The sequence below is a fragment of the Pseudophryne corroboree genome, chromosome 3 (genome assembly GCF_028390025.1).
Source record: "Pseudophryne corroboree isolate aPseCor3 chromosome 3, aPseCor3.hap2, whole genome shotgun sequence".
Lineage (NCBI taxonomy): Eukaryota > Metazoa > Chordata > Amphibia > Anura > Myobatrachidae > Pseudophryne > Pseudophryne corroboree.
The window spans coordinates 682,741,326-682,766,142 of NC_086446.1; the positions used below are offsets into that span (position 1 = coordinate 682,741,326).

At 47.9% G+C, this 24,817-nt stretch overlaps 1 protein-coding gene across 5 annotated transcripts in view; it reads right to left on the bottom strand.

Moving 5' to 3' along the window:
* The window catches only part of NT5C2 (5'-nucleotidase, cytosolic II), a 155,199-nt gene that overhangs the window by 19,744 nt on the left and 110,638 nt on the right, over positions 1 to 24,817 (bottom strand). For all 5 annotated transcript variants that reach the window (XM_063961952.1, XM_063961953.1, XM_063961950.1 and 2 more), the window contains 5 exons: positions 20,988 to 21,095; positions 20,513 to 20,579; positions 18,206 to 18,376; positions 15,967 to 16,018; positions 15,217 to 15,277 (listed from right to left, as the gene is read on the bottom strand). In XM_063961952.1, the coding sequence (XP_063818022.1) occupies positions 15,217 to 15,277; positions 15,967 to 16,018; positions 18,206 to 18,376; positions 20,513 to 20,579; positions 20,988 to 21,095 (459 nt within the window). The remainder of the gene's footprint in view (positions 1 to 15,216; positions 15,278 to 15,966; positions 16,019 to 18,205; positions 18,377 to 20,512; positions 20,580 to 20,987; positions 21,096 to 24,817) is intronic.

Genomic DNA, 24,817 nt, shown 5'->3' on the forward strand with positions numbered 1-24,817 from the left:
GGAGCCTGACCCCTTGACGGCGGAGTACAGCCATCATTACCGCCGTGACCTTGGTGAAGACTCGCGGAGCCGTGGTCAAACCAAAAGGTAATGCCCGAAATTATTCATTGAGGTTGCCAACCGCAAACCTCAGGTACTGCTGATGCGACACTGCAATGGGAATATGCAGGTAAGCATCCTGTATGTCCAGGGAGACCATATAATCCCCAGGTCCCAAGGCCAGAACAATAGAGCGAAGAGTTTCCATACGAAACTTGGAGACCCTCACAAATTTGTTCAAGGACTTGAGGTTGAGAATGGGCCGGGATGACCCATTCAGTTTCGGGACTAGGAACAGCGGTGAATAGTACCCCTTGCCTCTCTGAGCCAGAGGCACCTGTACTACCACTCCTGTGTCCAGGAGGGACTGTACCACCGAATAAAGAGTTTTTGCCTTCACCTGATCCGAAGGGATGTCTGTCAGGCAAAATCGATGAGGGAGACGATTTTTGAAGGATATGGCGTAACCTCGAAGGACGACTTCCCGTACCCAGGCATCTGAAGTGGTCCTCAACCATTCCTGGGTAAACCCTAGAAGTCGGCCCCCCATCCTGGGATCCCCCAGAGGGAGGCCCGCCCCGTCATGCGGCAGACTTGTCAGTTTTGGAAGCAGGCTGACGGGCAGCCCAGGCCCGTTTGGGTTTGGGCTTACTGGGTTTGGAAGTGCGAACCTGTTTCGGGTACGCCTGACCTTTAGCTTTCCCTGAAGGACGAAAGGAGCGAAATAAAGTACTCTTAGCCTTCGGCACCGAAGGAGCAGTATTAGGTAGACATGCTGTTTTAGCAGAAGCTATGTCAGCCACTATCTTATTGAGGTCTTCTCTGAGTCCAGATCCACAGATCAGGACCGTAACCAGAGAATCCGGCGAGCCAAAATGGACGTAGTAGAAGCCTTGGCCGCCAGAATACCGGCATCAGAAGCCGCCTCCTTAATGTAATGAGAAGCTGTTACAATATAAGATAGACATTGTCTAGCATGATCAGAAGCGTTGGAAGGCAACTCCGCCTCCAGCTCCTGAGCCCACGCTTCAACAGCCTCTGCAACCCATGTCGCTGCAATGGTGGGCCTATTATATCACAAAACATACCCAGAAAGACTAAGAAATCTCAATATGTATAGTTTGGAGCAGAGAAGGGAAAGGGGGGACATGATAGAAACTTTCAAATATATCAAGGGTTTTAACAAAGTCCAGGAGGGAAACATTCTCCAAATGAAGAGAAGCAATAGGACACGAGGACATGCACTGAGGCTGGAGGGGGGGAGGTTCAGGGGAAATTTGCGGAAAAATTATTTCACAGAAAGGGTAGTGGACAAGTGGAATAGCCTCCCATCAGAGGTGGTAGAGGCTAAGACAGTAGAGCAATTTAAACATGCATGGGATAGACATAAGGATATCCTTACAAAGAAATAAGGATCAAATAAGGTTAGAGATAAAAATAATGTAAAAAAAAAAAAAAAAAAAAAGGGGGGCAGACTAGATGGGCCAAGTGGTTCTTATCTGCCGACAAATTCTATGTTTCTATGCGCAGCACCAGTTAGGGTGTAAATTGCCTTTAAACAACCCTCCACACGCTTATCCGTCGGTTCTTTTAGAGACGTGACGGTAGTTCCAGCACAGCTGAGGATACCACCAGCCGCGCCACCTGCGAATCCACTGGCGTGGGGTGTTTCCCAATGGGTTTCCGAGTGGGTAGCGAGCCAGCATCTTCTTGTGAGGCGTGAATTTCTTTCCTGGATTTTCCCAGGACTCCTGACGTATATGTCAACTAAATGATCAGAAGGAGGTCAAACTTGTTTAAACACTTTCTGATGTTTAAACCTGTCCGGTTTCTTAGGGGCAGCATCAGGCTCCGGGTCATCAGTAATTTGAAGAATGGTCCTGATAGCCTCCAAAAAGTCAGGAACATCCACCTGTGAAACATTCCCCATCAGAAGCGTCGGGATCAGAATCTGTGGGGTCAGTATAAATGCCATCCTCATCAGACGAGGAGTCTGGGACGTTGGTGGACTGTGAGGAAGTAACGGCCCGCTTAGAGGACCCCTTGGTCTTAGGCGGGCGAGAGTTAGACTTTGAGTAATCAGTGATTGGTTCAATTGCTGTAACTGAGCAGACAGTTGATCTGCCCATGGCGGGATAACCGTGGGGACCATAAGCGATTGTACCGGCACAGGAGGTCCCATCGGGGGGCATTAGTCTAGTTAACAGCGTATTTAATAGCGTGGAGAAGGTAGCCCAAGGTGGTTTTTGAACCCCCGTTGCTACAGTCCCACTTGGGGGTAAGGATCCCCCAGAACCTGAACCCTCAGCTGCTATGTTTTCCTCAAATGTGTCTGCAGCGTCACCACCACGCAAAGTGGGATCAGCCCCAGTACCATTGCCATTTGTAGCTGACATATCCGAAAGCTCAATGCAAGGCAACACAGTACAATATCAGCAGCACAATACCTGACAAGAACCCCCTGTGCAGTGTATCAGCACAAACAGGGAATTCAAGAGGTATAGCGTGACTAAAAATCACAGAGAAAAATACACACTGAGTATATCCTGTGAACTACTTATATTAAATGCTAAACCTGACGCACTTAGCCCCCTCTGGTTATAGAATATAGGGATAGCAATCTGAGTGAGAGACACGAAATGGAGGTTACACAGCAGCTACATGCACACACATAGTCACAATGTACAATGCAGAAATTATGACATGCAATAAAACTGCACTGGACTAGCAATACAGAGTAGTACTCAGTATAGCTATATAATTAGTAGATATATCAATGCACAGTAAAGACTGGATGTGTATCACAGGGTACTTGTACTATATAACCCTGACCAAATGCACTGTTTCTTAACTAACACTGTCTATAGACATGTAGAATACTTAAGTGTCTTGTAAAATGCACAGCGCTGACAGGCAGGCGGCTTTACAAAGGAGGATTTGACCAAACAGTCCCAGTCACAATGCTGCTCTGTGTAATGGCGCCCAAACACTGACTGGGAGTGAGGGAGAGAGATATATGCAGCTCCAGGGCGGTAACATTACTGTAAATGGCGCCCTGGGGCTGGGGGAGGGACTACAGGTCCAAGCCTTATCCCCCTGCTGGACCTCACCGCTGGTACTATGGGCTGTAATAAAAAAACGTTTTTTATGAGGTAAAAACCGACCTGTGCCCTTGCCCTGGTGGTTTAGTGGAGTCCCTGCTCGACCACAATGTCCACCGTCCGCGCCGGATCGCGATTTCAGCGGGACCCGCCTAGGGGACCCACTAACCTCCTCCCTGAGTGCGGCCACGCGATCCAGGAAAACTTCGGCGAGTGTGTGACTAACGGTGAGCAAACCGGAGCCTCCGCTGTAAGTACCCGGCAACCAGAGCGCGGGAGTATACAGCGCCGCTGGGGGAGGTGATGGAGCTGCAGCAGGAGATGTCAGACTGACATCTATCACTGCTGCAGCCCTTGAAGTCTTCTATCTTCGCTTAAAAAGCTCTTCTTAGGGCTGCTGTAGCAGCCCACCTGTTGTTTGCCTGCTTACTGCATGGCACAAACTACAAAACTGAGCTCCTGTGCACGGAGGCAGGGTTATAGAGGAGGCGGCGCTATGCATCTTGGGAAGAAGGTCAAAGCTTTGAGTCTGTTGGTGCCTCGGATCAAGATCCTACTCTACACCCAAAGTCATTCCCTGTGGAGCCCAGTGTACCCTGCAGCAGAAAATAAGATTTTACTCACCGGTAAATCTATTTCTCGTAGTCCGTAGTGGATGCTGGGGATTCCGTAAGGACCATGGGGAATAGACGGGCTCCGCAGGAGACTGGGCACTCTAAAGAAAGATTTAGTACTACCTGGTGTGCACTGGCTCCTCCCTCTATGCCCCTCCTCCAGACCTCAGTTAAGGAAACTGTGCCCGGAAGAGCTGACATTACAAGGAAAGGATTTTGGAATCCAGGGTAAGACTCATACCAGCCACACCAATCACACCGTATAACTCGTGATAAACTTACCCAGTTAACAGTATGAACAACAAACAAGCATCACTCAACTGATGCCACATAACATAACCCTTTAGTAAGCAATAACTATATACACGTATTGCAGAAAGTCCGCACTTGGGACGGGCGCCCAGCATCCACTACGGACTACGAGAAATAGATTTACCGGTGAGTAAAATCTTATTTTCTCTAACGTCCTAGTGGATGCTGGGGATTCCGTAAGGACCATGGGGATTATACCAAAGCTCCCAAACGGGCGGGAGAGTGCTGATGACTCTGCAGCACCGAATGGGCAAACTCAAGGTCCTCCTCAGCCAGGGTATCAAACTTGTAGAACTTTGCAAATGTGTTTGAACCCGACCAAGTAGCAGCTCGGCAAAGCTGTAACGCCATGACTCCTCGGGCAGCCGCCCAAGAAGAGCCCACCTTTCTCGTGGAATGGGCTTTCACTGATTTTGGATGCGGCAACCCTGCCGCAGAATGAGCCTGCTGAATCGTGCCACAGATCCAGCGAGCAATAGTTTGCTTTGAAGCAGGAGCACCCAGCTTGTTGGATGCATACAGGACAAACAGCGAGTCAGTCTTCCTGACTCCAGCCGTTCTGGTCACATAAATCTTTAAAGCCCGGACTACGTCAAGCAATTTGGAATCCTCCAAGTCACCAGTAGCCGCAGGCACCACAATAGGTTGGTTCAAATGAAAGGATGACACCACCTTTGGCAGAAATTGCGGACGAGTCCGCAATTCTGCCCTATCCATATGGAAAACCAGATAGGGGCTTTTACATGACAAAGCCGCCAATTCTGACACACGCCTAGCCGAAGCTAAGGCCAACAGCATGACCACTTTCCACGTGAGATACTTTAGCTCCACGGTCTTAAGTGGCTCACACCAGTGGGATTTCAGGAAACTCAACACCCCGTTAAGATCCCAAAGTGCCACTGGTGGCACAAAAGGGGGCTGAATATGCAGCACTCCCTTAACAAATGTCTGTACCTCAGGCAGTGAAGCCAGTTCTTTTTGGAAGAAAATGGATAGGGCCGAAATCTGGACCTTTATGGACCCTAATTTCAGGCCCATAGTCACTCCTGACTGTAGGAAGTGCAGGAATCGACCCAGCTGGAATTCCTCTGTAGGGGCCTTCCTGGCCTCACACCAAGCAACATATTTTCGCCATATACGGTGATAATGCTTTGCTGTCACATCCTTCCTAGCCTTTATCAGCGTAGGAATAACTTCATCCGGAATGCCTTTTTCCGCTAGGATCCGGCGTTCAACCGCCATGCCGTCAAACGCAGCCGCGGTAAGTCTTGGAACAGACAGGGCCCCTGTTGTAACAGGTCCTGTCTGAGAGGCAGAGGCCACGGGTCCTCTGTGAGCATTTCTTGCAATTCCGGGTACCAAGTCCTTCTTGGCCAGTCCGGAACAATGAGTATTGTTCTCACTCCTCTTTTTCTTACAATTCTCAGCACCTTTGGTATGAGAGGAAGAGGAGGAAACACATAGACCGACTGGAACACCCACGGTGTTACTAGTGCGTCCACAGCTATCGCCTGAGGGTCCCTTGACCTGGCGCAATATCTTTTTAGCTTTTTGTTGAGACGGGACGCCATCATGTCCACCTGTGGCAGTTCCCATCGATTTGCAATCTGCGTGAAGACTTCTTGATGAAGTCCCCACTCTCCCGGGTGGAGGTCGTGCCTGCTGAGGAAGTCTGCTTCCCAGTTGTCCACTCCCGGAATGAACACTGCTGACAGTGCTGGTACGTGATTCTCCGCCCAACGAAGAATCCTGGTGGCTTCTGCCATTGCCACCCTGCTTCTTGTGCCGCCCTGGCGGTTTACATGGGCCACTGCCGTGATGTTGTCTGACTGAATCAGCACTGGTTGGTTTTGCAGCAGAGGCTCCGCTTGACTCAGGGCGTTGTATACGGCCCTTAGTTCCAGGATATTGATGTGCAGACAAGTCTCCTGACTTGACCACAGCCCCTGGAAGTTTCTGCCTTGAGTGACTGCCCCCCATCCTCGGAGGCTTGCATCCGTGGTCACCAGGACCCAGTCCTGTATGCCGAACCTGCAGCCCTCGAGGAGGTGAGCACTTTGCAGCCACCACAGAAGAGACACCCTGGCCCTGGGGGACAGGGTGATCAGTCGATGCATCTGAAGATGCGATCCGACCATTTGTCCAACAGATCCCACTGAAAGATCCTCGCATGGAACCTGCCGAAGGGAATGGCTTCGTATGACGCCACCATCTTTCCCAGGACACGCGTGCAGCGATGCACCGATACCTGTTTTGGTTTTAGGAGGCCTCTGACCAGAGTCACGAGCTCCTGAGCCTTCTCCTCCGGGAGAAACACCCTTTTCTGGTTTGTGTCCAGAATCATGCCCAGGAAGGGCAGACGCGTCGTAGGAATCAGCTGCGACTTTGGAATATTCAGAATCCAGCCGTGCTGTTGCAACACTTCCTGAGAGAGTGCTACGCTGATCAGCAACCGCTCCTTGGACCTCGCTTTTATGAGGAGATCGTCCAAGTATGGGATAATCGTAACCCCTTGCTTCCGAAGGAGCACCATCATTTCCGCCATCACCTTGGTAAATATTCTCAGTGCCGTGGACAGGCCAAACGGCAACGTCTGGAATTGGTAATGACAGTCCTGTACCACAAACCTGAGGTACTCCTGATGAGGTGGATAAATGGGGACATGCAAGTACGCATCCTTGATGTCCAGAGACACCATAAAATCCCCCTCTTCCAGGCTTGCAATGACCGCTCTGAGCGATTCCATTTTGAACTTGAATCTTTTCAGATAAATATTCAGGGATTTTAAATTCAATATGGGTCTGACCGAACCGTCCGGTTTCGGTACCACAAACATTGAGGAATAGTATCCTCTTCCTTGTTGAAGGAGGGGAACCTTTACCACCACCTGCTGGAGATATAACTTGTGAATTGCCGCTAACACTACTTCCCTTTCTTTGGGGGAAGCTGGCAGGGCCGATTTGAGGTAACGGTGAGGGGGCATCACTTCGAATTCCAGCTTGTATCCCTGAGACACAATCTGTATAGCCCAGGGATCCACCTGTGAGCGAACCCACTGGTGGCTGAAATTTCGGAGACGCGCCCCCACCGCTCCTGGCTCCTGTGGAGCCCCAGCGTCATGCGGTGGATTTAGTGGAAGCCGGGGAGGACTTCTGTTCCTGGGAACTAGCTGTGTTGTGCAGCTTCTTTCCTCTACCCCTGCCTCTGGCCAGAAAGGACGCACCTCTGACCTTCTTGCTTCTCTGTGATCGAAAGGACTGCATTTGGTAATACGGTGCTTTCTTAGGCTGTGAGTGAATATATGGCAAAAAGTTTGACTTCCCAGCCGTAGCTGTGGAAACTAGGTCCGAGAGACCGTCCCCAAACAATTCCTCACCCTTGTAAGGTAACACCTCCATGTGCTTTTTGGAGTCGGCATCACCTGTCCATTGCCGAGTCCACAGGACCCTTCTGGCAGAAATTGACATTGCATTTATTCTAGAGCCCAGTAGGCAAATGTAGGGCATCCCTCATATATAGGACAGCGTCTTTTATATGCCCCAGGGTCAGTAAAATGGTATCCTTGTCTAAGATATCCATTTCCTCAGACAGATTATCTGTCCATGCTGCTACAGCACTACACATCCAGGCCGACGCAATAGCCGGCCTCAGTATAGTACCTGAGTGTGCATAAACAGACTTCAGGATACTTTCCTGCTTCCTATCTGCAGGATCCTTTAGGGCGGCCGTATCCTGTGACGGCAGGGCCACCTTTTTAGATAAGCGTGTCAGAGCTTTATCTACCCTAGGGGAGGATTCCCAGCGCATCCTGTCCGTTGGCGGGAAAGGGTACGCCATATAAGTAACCTTTTGGAAATCAGCACTTTCTTATCGGGGGAATCCCATGCTTTTTCACATAATTCATTTCTCTGACGTCCTAAGTGGATGCTGGGGACTCCGTCAGGACCATGGGGATTAGCGGCTCCGCAGGAAACAGGGCACAAAACTAAAGCTTTAGGATCAGGTGGTGTGTACTGGCTCCTCCCCCTATGACCCTCCTCCAAGCCTCAGTTAGGTTTTTGTGCCCGTCCGAGCAGGGTGCAATCTAGGTGGCTCTCTTAAGGAGCTGCTTAGAAAAAGTTTTTAGGTTTTTTATTTTCAGTGAGTCCTGCTGGCAACAGGCTCACTGCATCGAGGGACTTAGGGGAGAGAAGTTCAACTCACCTGCGTGCAGGATGGATTGGCTTCTTAGGCTACTGGACACCATTAGCTCCAGAGGGAGTCGGAACACAGGTCTCACCCTGGGGTTCGTCCCGGAGCCGCGCCGCCGACCCCCCTTGCAGATGCTGAAGATTGAAGGTCCAGAAACCGGCGGAGAAGGCTCTTCAGTCTTCTTGAAGGTAGCGCACAGCACTGCAGCTGTGCGCCATTGTTTGTCACACACTTCTCACCAACGGTCACGGAGGGTGCAGGGCGCTGCTGGGGGCGCCCTGGGCAGCAATGTAAATACCTTTTATGGATAAAAAATACATCACATATAGCCCTTGAGGCTATATGGATGTATTTAACCCCTGCCAGATATTACAAACTACGGGAGAAAAGCCCGCCGGAATAGGGGGCGGGGCTTATTCTCCTCAGCACACAGCGCCATTTTCCTGCTCAGCTCCGCTGTGAGGAAGGCTCCCAGGACTCTCCCCTGCACTGCACTACAGAAACAGGGTAAAACAGAGAGGGGGGGGCACTTTTTTGGCGATATTTTATATATTTAAGCTGCTATAAGGATACAACACTTATATAAGGTTGTTCCCATATATATTATAGCGCTTGGGTGTGTGCTGGCAAACTCTCCCTCTGTCTCCCCAAAGGGCTAGTGGGGTCCTGTCTTCGATAAGAGCATTCCCTGTGTGTCTGCTGTGTGTGTCGGTACGTGTGTGTCGACATGTATGAGGACGATGTTGGTGTGGAGGCAGAGCAATTGCCGGTAATGGTGATGTCACCCCCCAGGGAGTCGACACCGGAATGGATGGCTTTGTTTATGGAATTACGTGATAATGTCAGCACATTACAAAAATCAGTTGACGACATGAGACGGCCGGAAAACCAGTTGGTACCTGCCCAGGCGTCTCAGACACCGTCAGGGGCTGTAAAACGCCCTTTACCTCAGTCGGTCGACACAGACACAGACACTGAATCTAGTGTCGACGGTGAAGAAACAAACGTATTTTCAAGTAGAGCCACACGTTATATGATCACGGCAATGAAGGAGGCTTTGCATATCTCTGATACTGCAAGTACCACAAAAAGGGGTATTATGTGGGGGGGTAAAAAAAACTACCTGTAGTTTTTCCTGAATCAGAGGAATTGAATGAAGCGTGGGTTAACCCAGATAGAAAAGTGCTAATTTCAAAAAAGTTATTGGCATTATACCCTTTCCCGCCAGAGGTTAGGGCGCGCTGGGAAACACCCCCTAGGGTGGATAAGGCGCTCACACGCTTATCAAAACAAGTGGCGTTACCGTCTCCTGATACGGCCGCCCTCAAGGATCCAGCTGATAGGAGGCTGGAAACTACCCTAAAGAGTATATACACACATTCTGGTGTTATACTGCGACCAGCCATCGCCTCAGCCTGGATGTGCAGTGCTGGGGTGGTCTGGTCGGATTCCCTGACTGAAAATATTGATACCCTGGATAGGGACAGTATTTTATTGACTATAGAGCAATTAAAGGATGCTTTTCTTTATATGCGAGATGCTCAGAGGGATATTTGCACTCTGGCATCGAGAGTAAGTGCGATGTCCATATCTGCCAGAAGAAGTTTATGGACGCGACAGTGGTCAGGTGATGCGGATTCCAAACGACATATGGAAGTATTGCCGTATAAAGGGGAGGAATTATTTGGCGTAGGTCTATCGGATCTGGTGGCCACGGCAACTGCCGGAAAATCCACCTTTTTACCTCAGACCCCCTCCCAACAGAAAAAGACACCGTCTTTTCAGCCGCAGTCCTTTCGGTCCTATAAGAACAAGAGGGCAAAAGGACAGTCATATCTGCCCCGGGGCAGAGGAAGGGGTAAGAGAGGGCAGCAAGCAGCCCCTGCCCAGGAACAGAAGCCCTCCCAGGTTTCTGCAAAGCCCTCAGCATGACGCTGGGGCTGTACAAGCGGACTCAGGAGCGGTGGGGGGTCGACTCAGGAATTTCAGCGCACAGTGGGCTTGCTCACAGGTGGACCCTTGGATCCTGCAGGTAGTATCTCAGGGTTACAGGTTGGAATTCGAGAAGTCTCCCCCTCGCCGGTTCCTAAAGTCTGCTTTGCCAACGTCTCCCTCAGACAGGGCGACGGTATTGGAAGCCATTCACAAGCTGTTTTCTCAGCAGGTGATAGTCAAGGTACCCCTCCTACAACAGGGAAAGGGGTATTACTCCACGCTATTTGTGGTACCGAAGCCGGACGGCTCGGTAAGACCTATTCTAAATCTGAAATCTTTGAACCTGTACATACAAAAATTCAAGTTCAAGATGGAATCACTCAGAGCAGTGATAGCGAATCTGGAAGAAGGGGACTTTATGGTGTCCCTGGACATAAAGGATGCTTACCTGCATTTCCCAATTTGCCCTTCACATCAAGGGTACCTCAGGTTCGTGGTGCAAAACTGTCATTATCAGTTTCAGACGCTGCCGTTTGGATTGTCCACGGCACCTCGGGTCTTTACCAAGGTAATGGCCGAAATGATGATTCTTCTGCGAAGAAGAGGCGTATTAATTATCCCTTACTTGGACGATCTCCTGATAAGGGCAAGGTCCAGAGAACAGCTGGAGGACGGAGTAGCACTAACCCAAGTAGTGCTGCAACAACACGGGTGGATTCTGAATTTTCCAAAATCTCAGTTGACCCCGACAACACGTCTGCTGTTCCTGGGAATGATTCTGGACACGGTTCAGAAAAAGGTGTTTCTTCCGGAGGAGAAAGCCAAGGAGTTATCCGAACTTGTCAGGAACCTCCTAAAACCAGGAAAAGTGTCTGTGCATCAATGCACAAGAGTCCTGGGAAAGATGGTGGCTTCTTACGAAGCAATTCCATTCGGCAGATTCCACGCACAAACTTTTCAGTGGGATCTGCTGGACAAATGGTCCGGATCGCATCTGCAGATGCATCAGCGGATAACCTTATCGCCAGGGACAAGGGTGTCTCTTCTGTGGTGGTTGCAGAGTGCTTATCTGTTAGAGGGCCGCAGATTCGGCATACAGGACTGGGTCCTGGTGACCACGGATGCCAGTCTGAGAGGCTGGGGAGCGGTCACACAGGGAAGAAACTTCCAGGGAGTATGGTCAAGCCTGGAGATGTCTCTTCATATAAATATACTGGAGCTAAGAGCAATTTACAATGCTCTAAGCCTGGCAAAACCCCTGCTTCAGGGTCAGCCGGTGTTGATCCAGTCGGACAACATCACGGCAGTCGCCCACGTAAACAGACAGGGCGGCACAAGAAGCAGGAGAGCAATGGCAGAAGCTGCAAGGATTCTTCGCTGGGCGGAAGATCATGTGATAGCACTGTCAGCAGTGTTCATTCCGGGAGTAGACAACTGGGAAGCAGACTTCCTCAGCAGACACGATCTACACCCGGGAGAGTGGGGGACTTCATCCAGAAGTCTTCCACATGATTGTGAACCGTTGGGAAAAACCAAAGGTGGATATGATGGCGTCTCGCCTCAACAAGACAGGTATTGCGCCAGGTCAAGAGACCCTCAGGCAATAGCTGTGGACGCTCTGGTAACACCGTGGGTGTACCAGTCAGTGTATGTGTTTCCTCCTCTGCCTCTCATACCCAAAGTACTGAGAATTATACGGCAAAGGGGAGTAAGAACGATACTCGTGGCTCCGGATTGGCCAAGAAGAACTTGGTACCCGGAACTTCAGGAGATGCTCACGGAAAATCCGTGGCCTCTACCTCTAAGACGGGACCTGATTCAGCAGGGACCGTGTCTATTCCAAGACTTACCGCGGCTGCGTTTGACGGCATGGCGGTTGAACGCCGAATTCTAAAGGAAAAAGGCATTCCAGAAGAGGTCATTCCTACACTGGTTAAAGCCAGGAAGGAGGTGACTGCACAACATTATCACCGCATTTGGAGAAAATATGTTGCGTGGTGTGAGGCCAGGAAGGCCCCCACGGAGGAATTTCAACTGGGTCGATTCCTACATTTCCTGCAAACAGGATTGTCTATGGGCCTCAAATTGGGGTCCATTAAGGTTCAAATTTCGGCCCTGTCGATTTTCTTCCAGAAAGAATTGGCTTCAGTTCCTGAAGTCCAGACTTTTGTAAAAGGAGTACTACATATACAGCCCCCGGTTGTGCCCCCAGTGGCTCCGTGGGACCTGAATGTAGTTTTGGATTTTCTCAAATCCCATTGGTTTGAGCCACTCAAATCGGTGGATTTGAAATATCTTACATGGAAAGTAACCATGCTACTGGCCCTGGCTTCAGCCAGGAGAGTATCAGAATTGGCGGCTTTATCGTATAAGAGCCCATATCTGATTTTCCATTCGGACAGGGCAGAACTGCGGACGCGTCCTCAGTTTCTGCTTAAGGTGGTGTCAGCGTTTCACCTGAACCAGCCTATTGTGGTGCCTGCGGCTACTAGCGATTTGGAAGATTCCAAGTTGCTGGACGTTGTCAGGGCATTGAAAATATACATTTCAAGGACGGCTGTAGTCAGAAAATCTGACTCGCTGTTTATACTGTATGCACCCAACAAGCTGGGTGCTCCTGCTTCTAAGCAGACGATTGCTCGTTGGATTTGTAGCACAATTCAACTTGCACATTCTGTGGCAGGCCTGCCACAGCCTAAATCTGTCAAGGCCCATTCCACAAGGAAGGTGGGCTCATCCTGGGCGGCTGCCCGAGGGGTCTCGGCATTACAACTCTGCCGAGCAGCTACGTGGTCGGGGGAGAACACGTTTGTAAAATTCTACAAATTTGATACCCTGGCTAAAGAGGACCTGGAGTTTTCTCATTCGGTGCTGCAGAGTCATCCGCACTCTCCCGCCCGTTTGGGAGCTTTGGTATAATCCCCATGGTCCTGACGGAGTCCCCAGCATCCACTTAGGACGTCAGAGAAAATAAGATTTTACTTACCGATAAATCTATTTCTCGTAGTCCGTAGTGGATGCTGGGCGCCCATCCCAAGTGCGGATTGTCTGCAATACTTGTACATAGTTATTGTTACAAAAAAATCGGGTTGTTATTTGTTGTGAGCCGTCTGTTCAGAGGCTCCTACGTTTGTCATACTGTTAACTGGGTTTAGATCACAAGTTATACGGTGTGATTGGTGTGGCTGGTATGAGTCTTACCCGGGATTCAATATCCTTCCTTATTGTGTACGCTCGTCCGGGCACAGTATCCTAACTGAGGCTTGGAGGAGGGTCATAGGGGGAGGAGCCAGTACACACCACCTGATCCTAAAGCTTTAGTTTTGTGCCCTGTCTCCTGCGGAGCCGCTAATCCCCATGGTCCTGATGGAGTCCCCAGCATCCACTACGGACTACGAGAAATAGATTTATCGGTAAGTAAAATCTTATTTTAACTCATGTGAAGGGGGAAAAGTCACCTCTTGCTTTTTCTCCTCATACATATATACCCTTTTGTCAGGGACAGGGTTTTCCTCCGGTATGTGCAATACATCCTTCATTGCTATAATCATGTATCGGATGGCTTTAGTCATTTTAGGCTGCAACTTTGCCTCATCGTCATCGACACTGGAGTCAGAATCCGTGTCGACATCTGTGTCAACCAACTGGGATAGTGGGCGCTTTTGAGACCCTGACGGCCTCTGAGCTGCAGAATCAGACACGGGTTGAGACCCTGATTGATTATCCAACCTTTTATGCAAGGAGCTTACATTATCATTTAACACCTTCCACATATCCATCCAATCAGTGCGGCGACACCACAGTCACTTGCACTATTTCTGCCTCCACGTAACCGTCCTCGTCAAACATGTCGACACAAACGTACCGACACACCGCACACACACAGGGAATGCTCTAATTGAGGACAGGACCCCACAAGGCCTTTTGGGGAGACAGAGAGAGAGTATGCCAGCACACACCCCAGCGCTATATAACCCAGGGATTACACAGTAACTTAGTGTTTACCCAGTAGCTGCTGTTTATGATAATTTTGCGCCTAAATTTATGTGCCCCCCCTCTCTTTTTACCCTTTTTCTACCTTGATACTGCAGAGGAGAGCCTGGGGAGCTTCCTCTCAGCGGAGCTGTGAAGAGAAAATGGCGCTGGTTAGTGCTGAGGAAGAAAGCCCCGCCCCCTTAGCGGCGGGCTTCAGTCCCGGGTCTGTGTAATAAAATGGCGGGGGCTCGTACATATATACCGTGCCCAGCTGTATATATGTGTCTTTTTGTCAAGAGGTATCCTAATTGCTGCCCAGGGCGCCCCCCCCTGCGCCCTGCACCCTACAGTGACCGGAGTGTGTGGGTAGTGTGGGCGCAATGGCTACCTCATGTGAAGACAGGAGTCTTCTGCCGCCGATTTCGATGTCTTCTTGCTTCTGCCGGCTTCTGACTTCTGGCTCTGCGAGGGGGACGGCGGCGCGGCTCCGGGAACGGACGACAAGGTCAGGTCCTGTGTTCGATCCCTCTGGAGCTAATGGTGTCCAGTAGCCTAAGAAGCGCAACCTAGCCGCAGTTAGTAGGTTTGCTTCTCTCCCCTCAGTCCCACGTAGCAGAGAGTCTGTTGCCAGCAGAAGCTCTCTGAAAATAAAAAAACAAATAACTAAATATAAAAAAACTAAAATACTTTCTTATTAGCAAGCTCAGGAGAGCTCACTAAAAGCACCCAGCTCTGACCGGGCACAGATTCTAACTGAGGTCTGGAGGAGGGGCATAGAGGGAGGAGCCAGTGCACACCAGGTAGTACTAAATCTTTCTTTAGAGTGCCCCATCTCCTGCGGAGCCCGTCTATTCCCCATGGTCCTTACGGAATCCCCAGCATCCACTAGGACGTTAGAGAAATTCAATTATGATGAATCAGAAAAGGAGAAGTGTCTGGCTAGCAATATGCCAGCAGCGGATAAAAAACAGGCACAATTGCTCCTATCTTGCATAACAACCAAGCAATGTTCTCTGCAGGAAGAGAATCAGTTAGATATACAGTAATACCTTAATTCGCCTCTGGATGGAGCTGATGTCGGGTCTCTCATTGCTGCTACTGTCCAGATGCCTAAAAGTAAAACAACAAATTGGATATTGTACAACATCCTATAGACAATGCTGTATAGTGTATAACAGACACAGCCTGTAGATTTGATTCATACTACTACTACTACTACTACTACTACTACTACTACTACTACTACAGCATTTAATAACTATAGCAAACAGTTTCTACATTAGCACATGCTGGTGTCTGGGGTATAGTTTGTGGCAGGTATACTAACTCATAAACAGGTGGCCCCCTGGTAAATGGAATGGCCTCTATAGAAGTCTACCATATACTGCAGTTTTCTGTTTTCCTTCCAGCAATATAGGTGCAAAACTGTCCATATACAGATACTGGACAGAACTTACATAAAATTAAATAAAAAACAAACAATAATTTAAAACCGTATTAAAAGAAACATGGTTTTAGGACTTTTCAAGCTCTTTATGGTTAATATTGCCCTTAATCTATAGGGGTTGTAGCTGAAATGCAGACGGTCGGGATGCCGGCAGTCTGAATACGGACTACACATCCTGTTTAGAATTCCCAAGACCTAACCCTCCATTACTGCAGCCTAAACCAAACCCTCCCCTCTTCCTTCGCAGCCTAACCCTAACCCTCCCCGGGGGTGCCTAAACCAAACCCCCCATCCCCGCAGTCTAAACCTAACCCCTCCCCCGCAGCCTAAACCTAACAATAACACTACTTACTTATAGAGTTCTGACAGGAAGATATCCAAACTCTGGAGCTCTTCAAACAGCGCTAAACCAAGTGAAATTACAGGAGAAGATGAAGCACAAGCTATAGGTACACTCATCAAACAACAAAATGCTGTGCCTATTATATGCAAACACTGTACAATAGAGAGACAGCAGAAAGTAAAATAAAAAACAACAAAACAAACAAAATAAAAACACCAAAACAAAAGACTGAAACTGAAAAGTAAAGACGCCAAAGACACCCAAATATGAGACGCTATGAAGGGAGACAAACTGCCCGGACTGTGACAAGCAAAATCTGGATCTAAGCCCTGTTAGCTACCACACGGTCTCCCAATAAGTGGCAGAGCCCTCTGGTAGCTAAGGAGCGTCTACATGAAATGGCTCTGCCAATGTGCAAGCTTGACCAGATCTTAGCATGCTACTAATACAATAACAATTTTGTGGTCACATGAAGCCGTGTCAGGTGGCAACAGGGACGGGGGAGATACCAGGAATCAGCCAGAATGCAGAAGAAACAGAGCACGGTGAGATAGAAGCAGAGGGGGGTGGATCTGAGAACTAAAAAGCAATAAGGTATACACAGTATATGTGCGATTTAAATATATACTGGGAAAAGATACATTTTAACTTGAAGCAGCACTCAAGTAGGATTAAGAGGGGTAAAAATTAAATCTTACTTTTGGAACTCAGCAAAAAAGGTGGTGGACTCTTGTTGAGGCACCTCATGCACATGTGAAGCTGTAATCCTATGTAGGGTTAAAGTTCCTCTGGGTGACATGAAAACATGTCCTGCACAATATAAAGATTGTAACCCTCACCCTGCACTCCTCCTGCACAGCCCAGTAGGGATCTCCTGACTATACCCAACATGCAGATATACCTCACTATGCCACTTGCGTGCCTTATCTACACCAAGTGACTTATCATGACACATGTACCAATGGAAAATAGTCTAAACAGTGGTCGCAGCTAAGGTGAAGCTGCATAGGACAATACTACCGTTGAGTGGCTGACTCTCACTTAGAGACACAAGCTTTCAGGAGAGGTGGAGTCCTTGTTTAAAATTCACACGTTAAAAACCTCTGCAATTGGTTAAAGTAATGAGTAATTAAGACTTACAAACCCCCCACCCCAATCAGGATCCGGTCTTTAGGTCAACAACAAGTAGGTCGACAAGTTTTGGTCGACCACTATTGGTCGACAGTAAGTAGGTTGACAGGGTCTTTAGGTCGACAGGTCAAAAGGTCAACATGAGTTTTTCAAAAAATTTTTTATTTTTTTTGAACTTTTTCATACTCTACGATCCACGTGGACTACAATTGGGAATGGTAACCTGTGCCGAGTGCAGTGGTAGCGGAGCGAGGCACCTTGCCCAAGCATGGCGAGCGAAGCGAGGGGACACGGTGCACTAATTGGGGTTTCCGGTCACTGTACGGAGAAAACGACAACAAAAAAGTGAAAAAACTCATGTCGACCTTTTGACCTGTCGACCCAGAACATGTCGACCTAAAGACCGTGTCGACCTAGCATCCCTGTCGACCAATAGTCCCATACCACACCCCCCCGATCATTGATCTCCACTGATTACCTTCACAACAAACATTCCCACACACGTCCTCTCACTCTCACTAATAACATTATTAGAATGTTTAAGCAATGTTATTTACATCCCTAATGAACATAACAAGAATTGTGTTAAACGTTAAAGCATATCATTTTTATTCCAGTTTTCCTCTGTCATATGAAACGTACATATTTCCATATACAGAGACAGCATGCAGAGGCAAGAAGGCCAATACCTGTCCATAAAAGCTTGTACCAGTATACAGTCAAGCACACAAGGGCCTGTCTTGACAGATAATATTACTCTGTAATACTAAACATATCTATTCTTCTCCATACCAACAGTTCTACCTTCACTTCTCTCCAGATTACTAAATAACTGTCTGAAAAACACATAGACATTGTATAAACCACGTACACTACAGCTGTTGGTTTCTTTAACACACATGGGATTAAATCACTGTTGCTATCCCATTATCCACTAAATACACCGAAATACATTCCAAGTCTTGCATTTATTTCCTAACACTATAAATGCATTAACCGTTAAGTAACGTTTCAGCTAAATGGTGCTTAAAATAAGGCTATGTTCTAATGTATAATATTTACGTGTTGCGTAGTTCAACATACTGTTCTAACATTATTATGGTTTGTGGTCTCTTACAGCTTTTGTCGGTCCAGACGTGAAGCTCTTGCGCCAGCTCCGGGATGACCAGGAATGTTCTCCAACCCTGGCGCTTCTTGGACTTCAAAATGTCTCCAAAGATATGATCCCCGATGTACAGTATATCTTTACCCTTCGCCCCAAGCAAATCACACACAATATCCGAAGAGCCTAAAAAGAGAAAGACATTGCTAGAATATATGCAGGGAATTTATGCTTGCAAGGTGAGTATCACAGTTGATTGGGACATCCAATAGTTGGGAGAGGGGGATTTTATTGGCGAAATTGTTAATAACATGTAGCATTCCATCAGTGCGGTCACTAGGAGGGTATGGGCGGCAACAGGTGACACCATCTGAGGGGGTGACACTAAAACAGCTGAGCTTCTCTGCTATTTTGGTGCCACACCCTCCGAAGGTGTCACTGAGCAGCAATGAGACCAGGGAGAGCCTGGGGACTGCCCAGCATGACGAATACCAGAGTGTGACATGAGGCTATGCCTCCAAGATGTCATTAGTTAGGGGGCATGACATCGCAAGGTGACATGGTGAGTGTTCGCCCAGGGTAACACTCACCCTAGTAATGCCGCTTCTCTCCACCAAAAATTATATTAGAATTCATAAATATGACACAGATTTGAGCGCTTTGACATTTGTTCTAATAAACAATGTTGTTGGGGGTTGCCATTTTTGCATTCTTTTTAAATAAAACTGATATCAGTTTCTAAATTGACAGAACTAGCATGCTATTTGTAGGGAAAATGTCTAGTGACTCCCCATGTACAGTAGGGAGCAGACATACTTTTTCAATGACTTGACAGTTGTTGCAGCACATTAAAAAGTTATTTGAGCTTATTAATTATCAATGAGTTTTGTGCCTCTAAAGACGTACTGATGTGTCCTCATACATCTAGCCTCAGTACGCCATGCTGCGCGAGATGCCTGGCGTGAGTGAGCAGGAAGGTCCTGTGTTACTCTGCTAACATCAGGCGTCTTTTTTTCCCCGAAAATGCATCTTAGTCACAACACGATGCAGCTAAGATGTACAAGAGCGTGTGCTGATTCATTTGACACTTGTATATTGTGTGTGACAGAGTCTGTATATGGACCAGAACATAACCTGTACTGGAAAAAAGGTGCGGCTGCTACATTGTAACACTTCATGTACAGATTTAGAGACTCAGTCGCACACATATATACAAATGTCATATCAAATTGATCAGCATAGTCTCCTTGTGTCCTAGTTGCATTGTGTTGCGATAAAGATGCATTTTCCGCAAAAAATATGCCCGACGCTAGAAGATTGACCTGGCGTGCCAAGAGGGGCTGTTTGGCGTGACTGCAGCAAAGATGTATTAGGACTCATCTGTATTTCTCCATCATCACAATTGCCTTCCAGCATAACCAAAGTCTGCAATGTGTTCTCCTGCACTGTCTATGTAATTATTTATTTATTAACAGTTTCTTATGTAGCGCAGCATATTCCGTTGCGCTTTACAATTAGAACAATAGTAATAGAACAAACTGGGCAAAAACAGACAGACATAGAGGTAGAAAGGCCCTGCTCGCAAGCTTACAATCTATAGGGAAAAAGGCATTGATACACAAGGATAGGTGTTATCTATTGCACAATGGTCCATCCAGATTGCTAGGTTCTTAATGGGTTGTATGATATGATCACTCAGCAATGCTGGCCAAGAGTCATGAGGGTGTGAGAGCAAAGAAAGACAAAATATGTGAGGTTATGTGTTCTGTACAGAGAGGATGTAATGTACTGAAGGTTATGTGGGTGGGTCTGAAGTTTTCAGGGAACGTTTAAAGGTTTGGAGACTAGGGGGTGAGTCTTATTGTGCGTGGGAAGGCATTCCACAGAGTGGGTGAATACGTGTGACAGCCGCAGATCTTGTGCAGAGTGGAGAGGTCGGGTAGGGAGATATTTCGTAATGCTATATAACCGTAAATCAACAACATATACCTTGATAATATAATTTTGCCCCAAATCGCAAATGGATTCTTAGTCAGGCTGCATGTATTCTTACTAAACTCTTGGGTCATCTCATTAGCGGATAATACCAGTTAGTCCAGGATATTTATAATTACAGTGTAGCCACCATCTACTAAACACTGGAGACAGCTATCCTGTTGTGTGGAACAGTAATCATAGTAACTAGTGCCTTTACGGAGACACCTCATGTCGTCCCAGTGAAGAATAGGCAGAATACGCAGCCTCCACTCTAGGCACAACATTAAACATGTTTGAGGAACTGCAGTCGGCAGGCCACACCGCTAGCCATTATAGTGTTCATACCTCCTGAATAGATAATTCCATGCTGTAAAGGTCCTGTGTAAGTTCCAATTTTCAGCTTGCCAGTGTTCTGTGTTTGTAATAGAAAAGTACAATATGAAAGACATTCCCACGCAACCATAGATTGCATGCGTTGTGGCAAATCACAACAGATGTTTACACAAACCAATCTGGGGGCAGAGGTAGTAAAACAATACAATAACTAAATAGAAAACTCAAATTGACATAAATATCTGTCATGCAGCTGAGAAAAATCTATCATCATTAAAAACAAGACCGAAAACTTGTATAAAGTGCATGTTAGTTTTCATGAGCTTTTATCCATTATCAATGTGTGAACAAGTCCTAAATGTTCCTAAGAATCTTCAAATGCACAGTCAACTGTAGCATGATGCAAACATTAATCCTTAAAAAATATCTGCACACTTCTATGGTCTATATAATATGAGATACAGAGGAGTATAAATGGGGTACTCACAGTATCCACTTGTCTCAGTACCGTTCCTTCCCCAAAAAAGACAGGCTTCCTTGCATCCACTAAGATCAAGTCAAAATAGGATTGCCATGGCTGATGTGGGCTTCCAAGCTGCAAAATAACCAAAGACAACTTAACTGACAAATGAATAAGAGCAGAATATATCAAGGGGCTGTGCTACACAAATATTACAACATATACGTATATAACACAATTCGTGAATAATGTAAATATATATCCTTCGCCAACAGGGGTGGAGAGGTCTTGATGGGAAGTACATTTTTATTATAATAGATTACTGTTGTTTGAATATCTTTGTGTTACTGCTGCACAATGCAGGACAATATCACCTCTTAATTAGGTGTAAACACAACTTTATCCAGTAATGGTAATGCCTGCTAAAGTAACGTGAAAATAAGATTTTACTTACCGATAAATCTATTTCTCGTAGTCCGTAGTGGATGCTGGGGACTCCGTCAGGACCATGGGGATTAGCGGCTCCGCAGGAGACAGGGCACAAAAATAAAGCTTTAGGATCAGGTGGTGTGCACTGGCTCCTCCCCCCATGACCCTCCTCCAAGCCTCAGTTAGGATACTGTGCCCGGACGAGCATACACAATAAGGAAGGATTTTGAATCCCGGGTAAGACTCATACCAGCCACACCAATCACACCGTACAACTTGTGATCTGAACCCAGTTAACAGTATGACAAACGTAGGAGCCTCTGAACAGACGGCTCACAACAATAACAACCCGATTTTTTTGTAACAATAACTATGTACAAGTATTGCAGACAATCCGCACTTGGGATGGGCGCCCAGCATCCACTACGGACTACGAGAAATAGATTTATCGGTAAGTAAAATCTTATTTTCTCTGACGTCCTAGTGGATGCTGGGGACTCCGTCAGGACCATGGGGATTATACCAAAGCTCCCAAACGGGCGGGAGAGTGCGGATGACTCTGCAGCACCGAATGAGAGAACTCCAGGTCCTCTTTAGCCAGGGTATCAAATTTGTAGAATTTTACAAACGTGTTCTCCCCCGACCACGTAGCTGCTCGGCAGAGTTGTAATGCCGAGACCCCTCGGGCAGCCGCCCAGGATGAGCCCACCTTCCTTGTGGAATGGGCCTTGACAGATTAAGGCTGTGGCAGGCCTGCCACAGAATGTGCAAGTTGAAATGTGCTACAAATCCAACGAGCAATCGTCTGCTTAGAAGCAAGAGCACCCAGTTTGTTGGGTGCATACAGGATAACAGCAAGTCAGTTTTCCTGACTCCAGCCGTCCTGGAAACCTATATTTTCAGGGCCCTGACAACATCTAGCAACTTGGAGTCCTCCAAGTCCCTAGTAGCCACAGGTACCACAATGAGCTGGTTCAGGTGAAACGCTGACACCACCTTAGGAAGAAACTGGGGACGAGTCCGCAGCTCTGCCCTGTCCGAATGGACAATCAGATATGGCTTTTGTGAGACAAAGCCGCCAATTCTGACACTCGCCTGGCCGAGGCCAGGGCCAACAGCATGGTCACTTTTCATGTGAGATATTTCAAATCCACAGATTTGAGCGGTTTAAAATGTGATTTGAGGAATCCCAGAACTACGTTGAGATCCCACAGTGCCACTGGAGGCACAAAAAGGGGGTTGTATATGCAATACTCCCTTGACAAACTTCTGGACTTCAGGAACTGAAGCCAATTCTTTCTGGAAGAAAATTGACAGGGCCGAAATTTGAACCTTAATGGACCCCAATTTGAGGCCCATAGACACTCCTGTTTGCAGGAAATGCAGGAATCGACCGAGTTGAAATTTCTTCGTGGGGCCTTCCTGGCCTCACACCACGCAACATATTTTCGCCACATGTGGTGATAATGTTGTGCGGTCACCTCCTTCCTGGCTTTGACCAGGGTAGGAATGACCTCTTCCGGAATGCCTTTTTCCCTTAGGATCCGGCGTTCCACCGCCATGCCGTCAAACGCAGCCGCGGTAAGTCTTGGAACAGACCTGGTACTTGCTGAAGCAAGTCCCTTCTTAGCGGCAGAGGCCATGAGTCCTCTGTGAGCATTTCTTGAAGTTCCGGGTGCCACGTCCTTCTTGGCCAATCCGGAGCTACGAGTATAGTTCTTACTCCTCTACGTCTTATAATTCTCAGTACCTTGGGTATGAGAAGCAGAGGAGGGAACACATACACCGACTGGTACACCCACGGTGTTACCAGAACGTCCACAGCTATTGCTTGAGGGTCTCTTGACCTGGCGCAATACCTGTCCAGTTTTTTGTTCAGGCGGGACGCCATCATGTCCACCTTTGGTCTTTCCCAATGGTTCACAATCATGTGGAATACTTCCCGATGAAGTCCCCACTCTCCCGGGTGGAGGTCGTGCCTGCTGAGGAAGTCTGCTTCCCAGTTGTCCACTCCCGGAATGAACACTGCTGACAGTGCTATCACATGATTTTTCGCCCAGCGAAGAATCCTTGCAGTTTCTGCCATTGCCCTCCTGCTTCTTGTGCCGCCCTGTCTGTTTACGTGGGCGACTGCCGTGATGTTGTCCCACTGGATCAATACCGGCTGACCTTGAAGCAGAGGTCTTGCTAAGCTTAGAACATTGTAAATTGCCCTTAGCTCCAGTATATTTATGTGGAGAGAAGTCTCCAGACTTGATCACACTCCCTGGAAATTTTTTTTTTCCTGTGTGACTGCTCCCCAGCCTCTCAGGCTGGCATCCGTGGTCACCAGGACCCAGTCCTGAATGCCGAATCTGCGGCCCTTTAGTAGATGAGCACTCTGCAGCCACCGCAGAAGAAACACCCTTGTCCTTGGAGACAGGGTTATCCGCTGATGCATCTGAAGATGCGATCCAGACCATTTTTCCAGCAGATCCCACTGAAAAGTTCTTGCGTGAAATCTGCCGAATGGAATCGCTTCGTAAGAAGCCACCATTTTTCCCAGGACCCTTGTGCAATGATGCACTGACACTTTTCCTGGTTTTAGGAGGTTCCTGACTAGCTCGGATAACTCCCTGGCTTTCTTCTCCGGGAAAAACACCTTTTTCTGGACTGTGTCCAGAATCATCCCTAGGAACAGCAGACGTGTCGTCGGAAACAGCTGCGGTTTTGGAATATTTAGAATCCACCCGTGCTGTCGTAGAACTACTTGAGATAGTGCTACTCCGACCTCCAACTGTTCTCTGGACCTTGCCCTTATCAGGAGATCGTCCATTTTCTTTGAAGAAGAATCATCATTTCGGCCATTACCTTGGTAAGGACCCGGGGTGCCGTGGACAATCCAACCGGCAGCGTCTGAAACTGATAGTGACAGTTCTGTACCACGAACCTGAGGTACCCTTGGTGAGAAGGGCAAATTGGGACATGGAGGTAAGCATCCCTGATGTCCCGGGACACCATATAGTCCCCTTCTTCCTGGTTCGCTATCACTGCTCTGAGTGACTCCATCTTGATTTGAACCTTTGTATGTAAGTGTTCAAATATTTCAGATTTAGAATAGGTCTCACCGAGCCGTCTGGCTTCAGTACCACAATATAGTGTGGAATAATACCCCTTTCCTTGTTGTAGGAGGGGTACTTTGATTATCACCTGCTGGGAATACAGCTTGTGAATTGTTTCCACTACTGCCTCCCTGTCGGAGGGAGACGTTGGTAAAGCAGACTTCAGGAACCTGCGAGGGGGAGACGTCTCGAATTTCCAATCTGTACCCCTGGGATACTACTTGTAGGATCCAGGGGTCCACTTGCGAGTGAGCCCACTGCGTGCTGAAACTCTTGAGACGACCCCCCCACCGCACCTGAGTCCGCTTGTACGGCCCCAGCGTCATG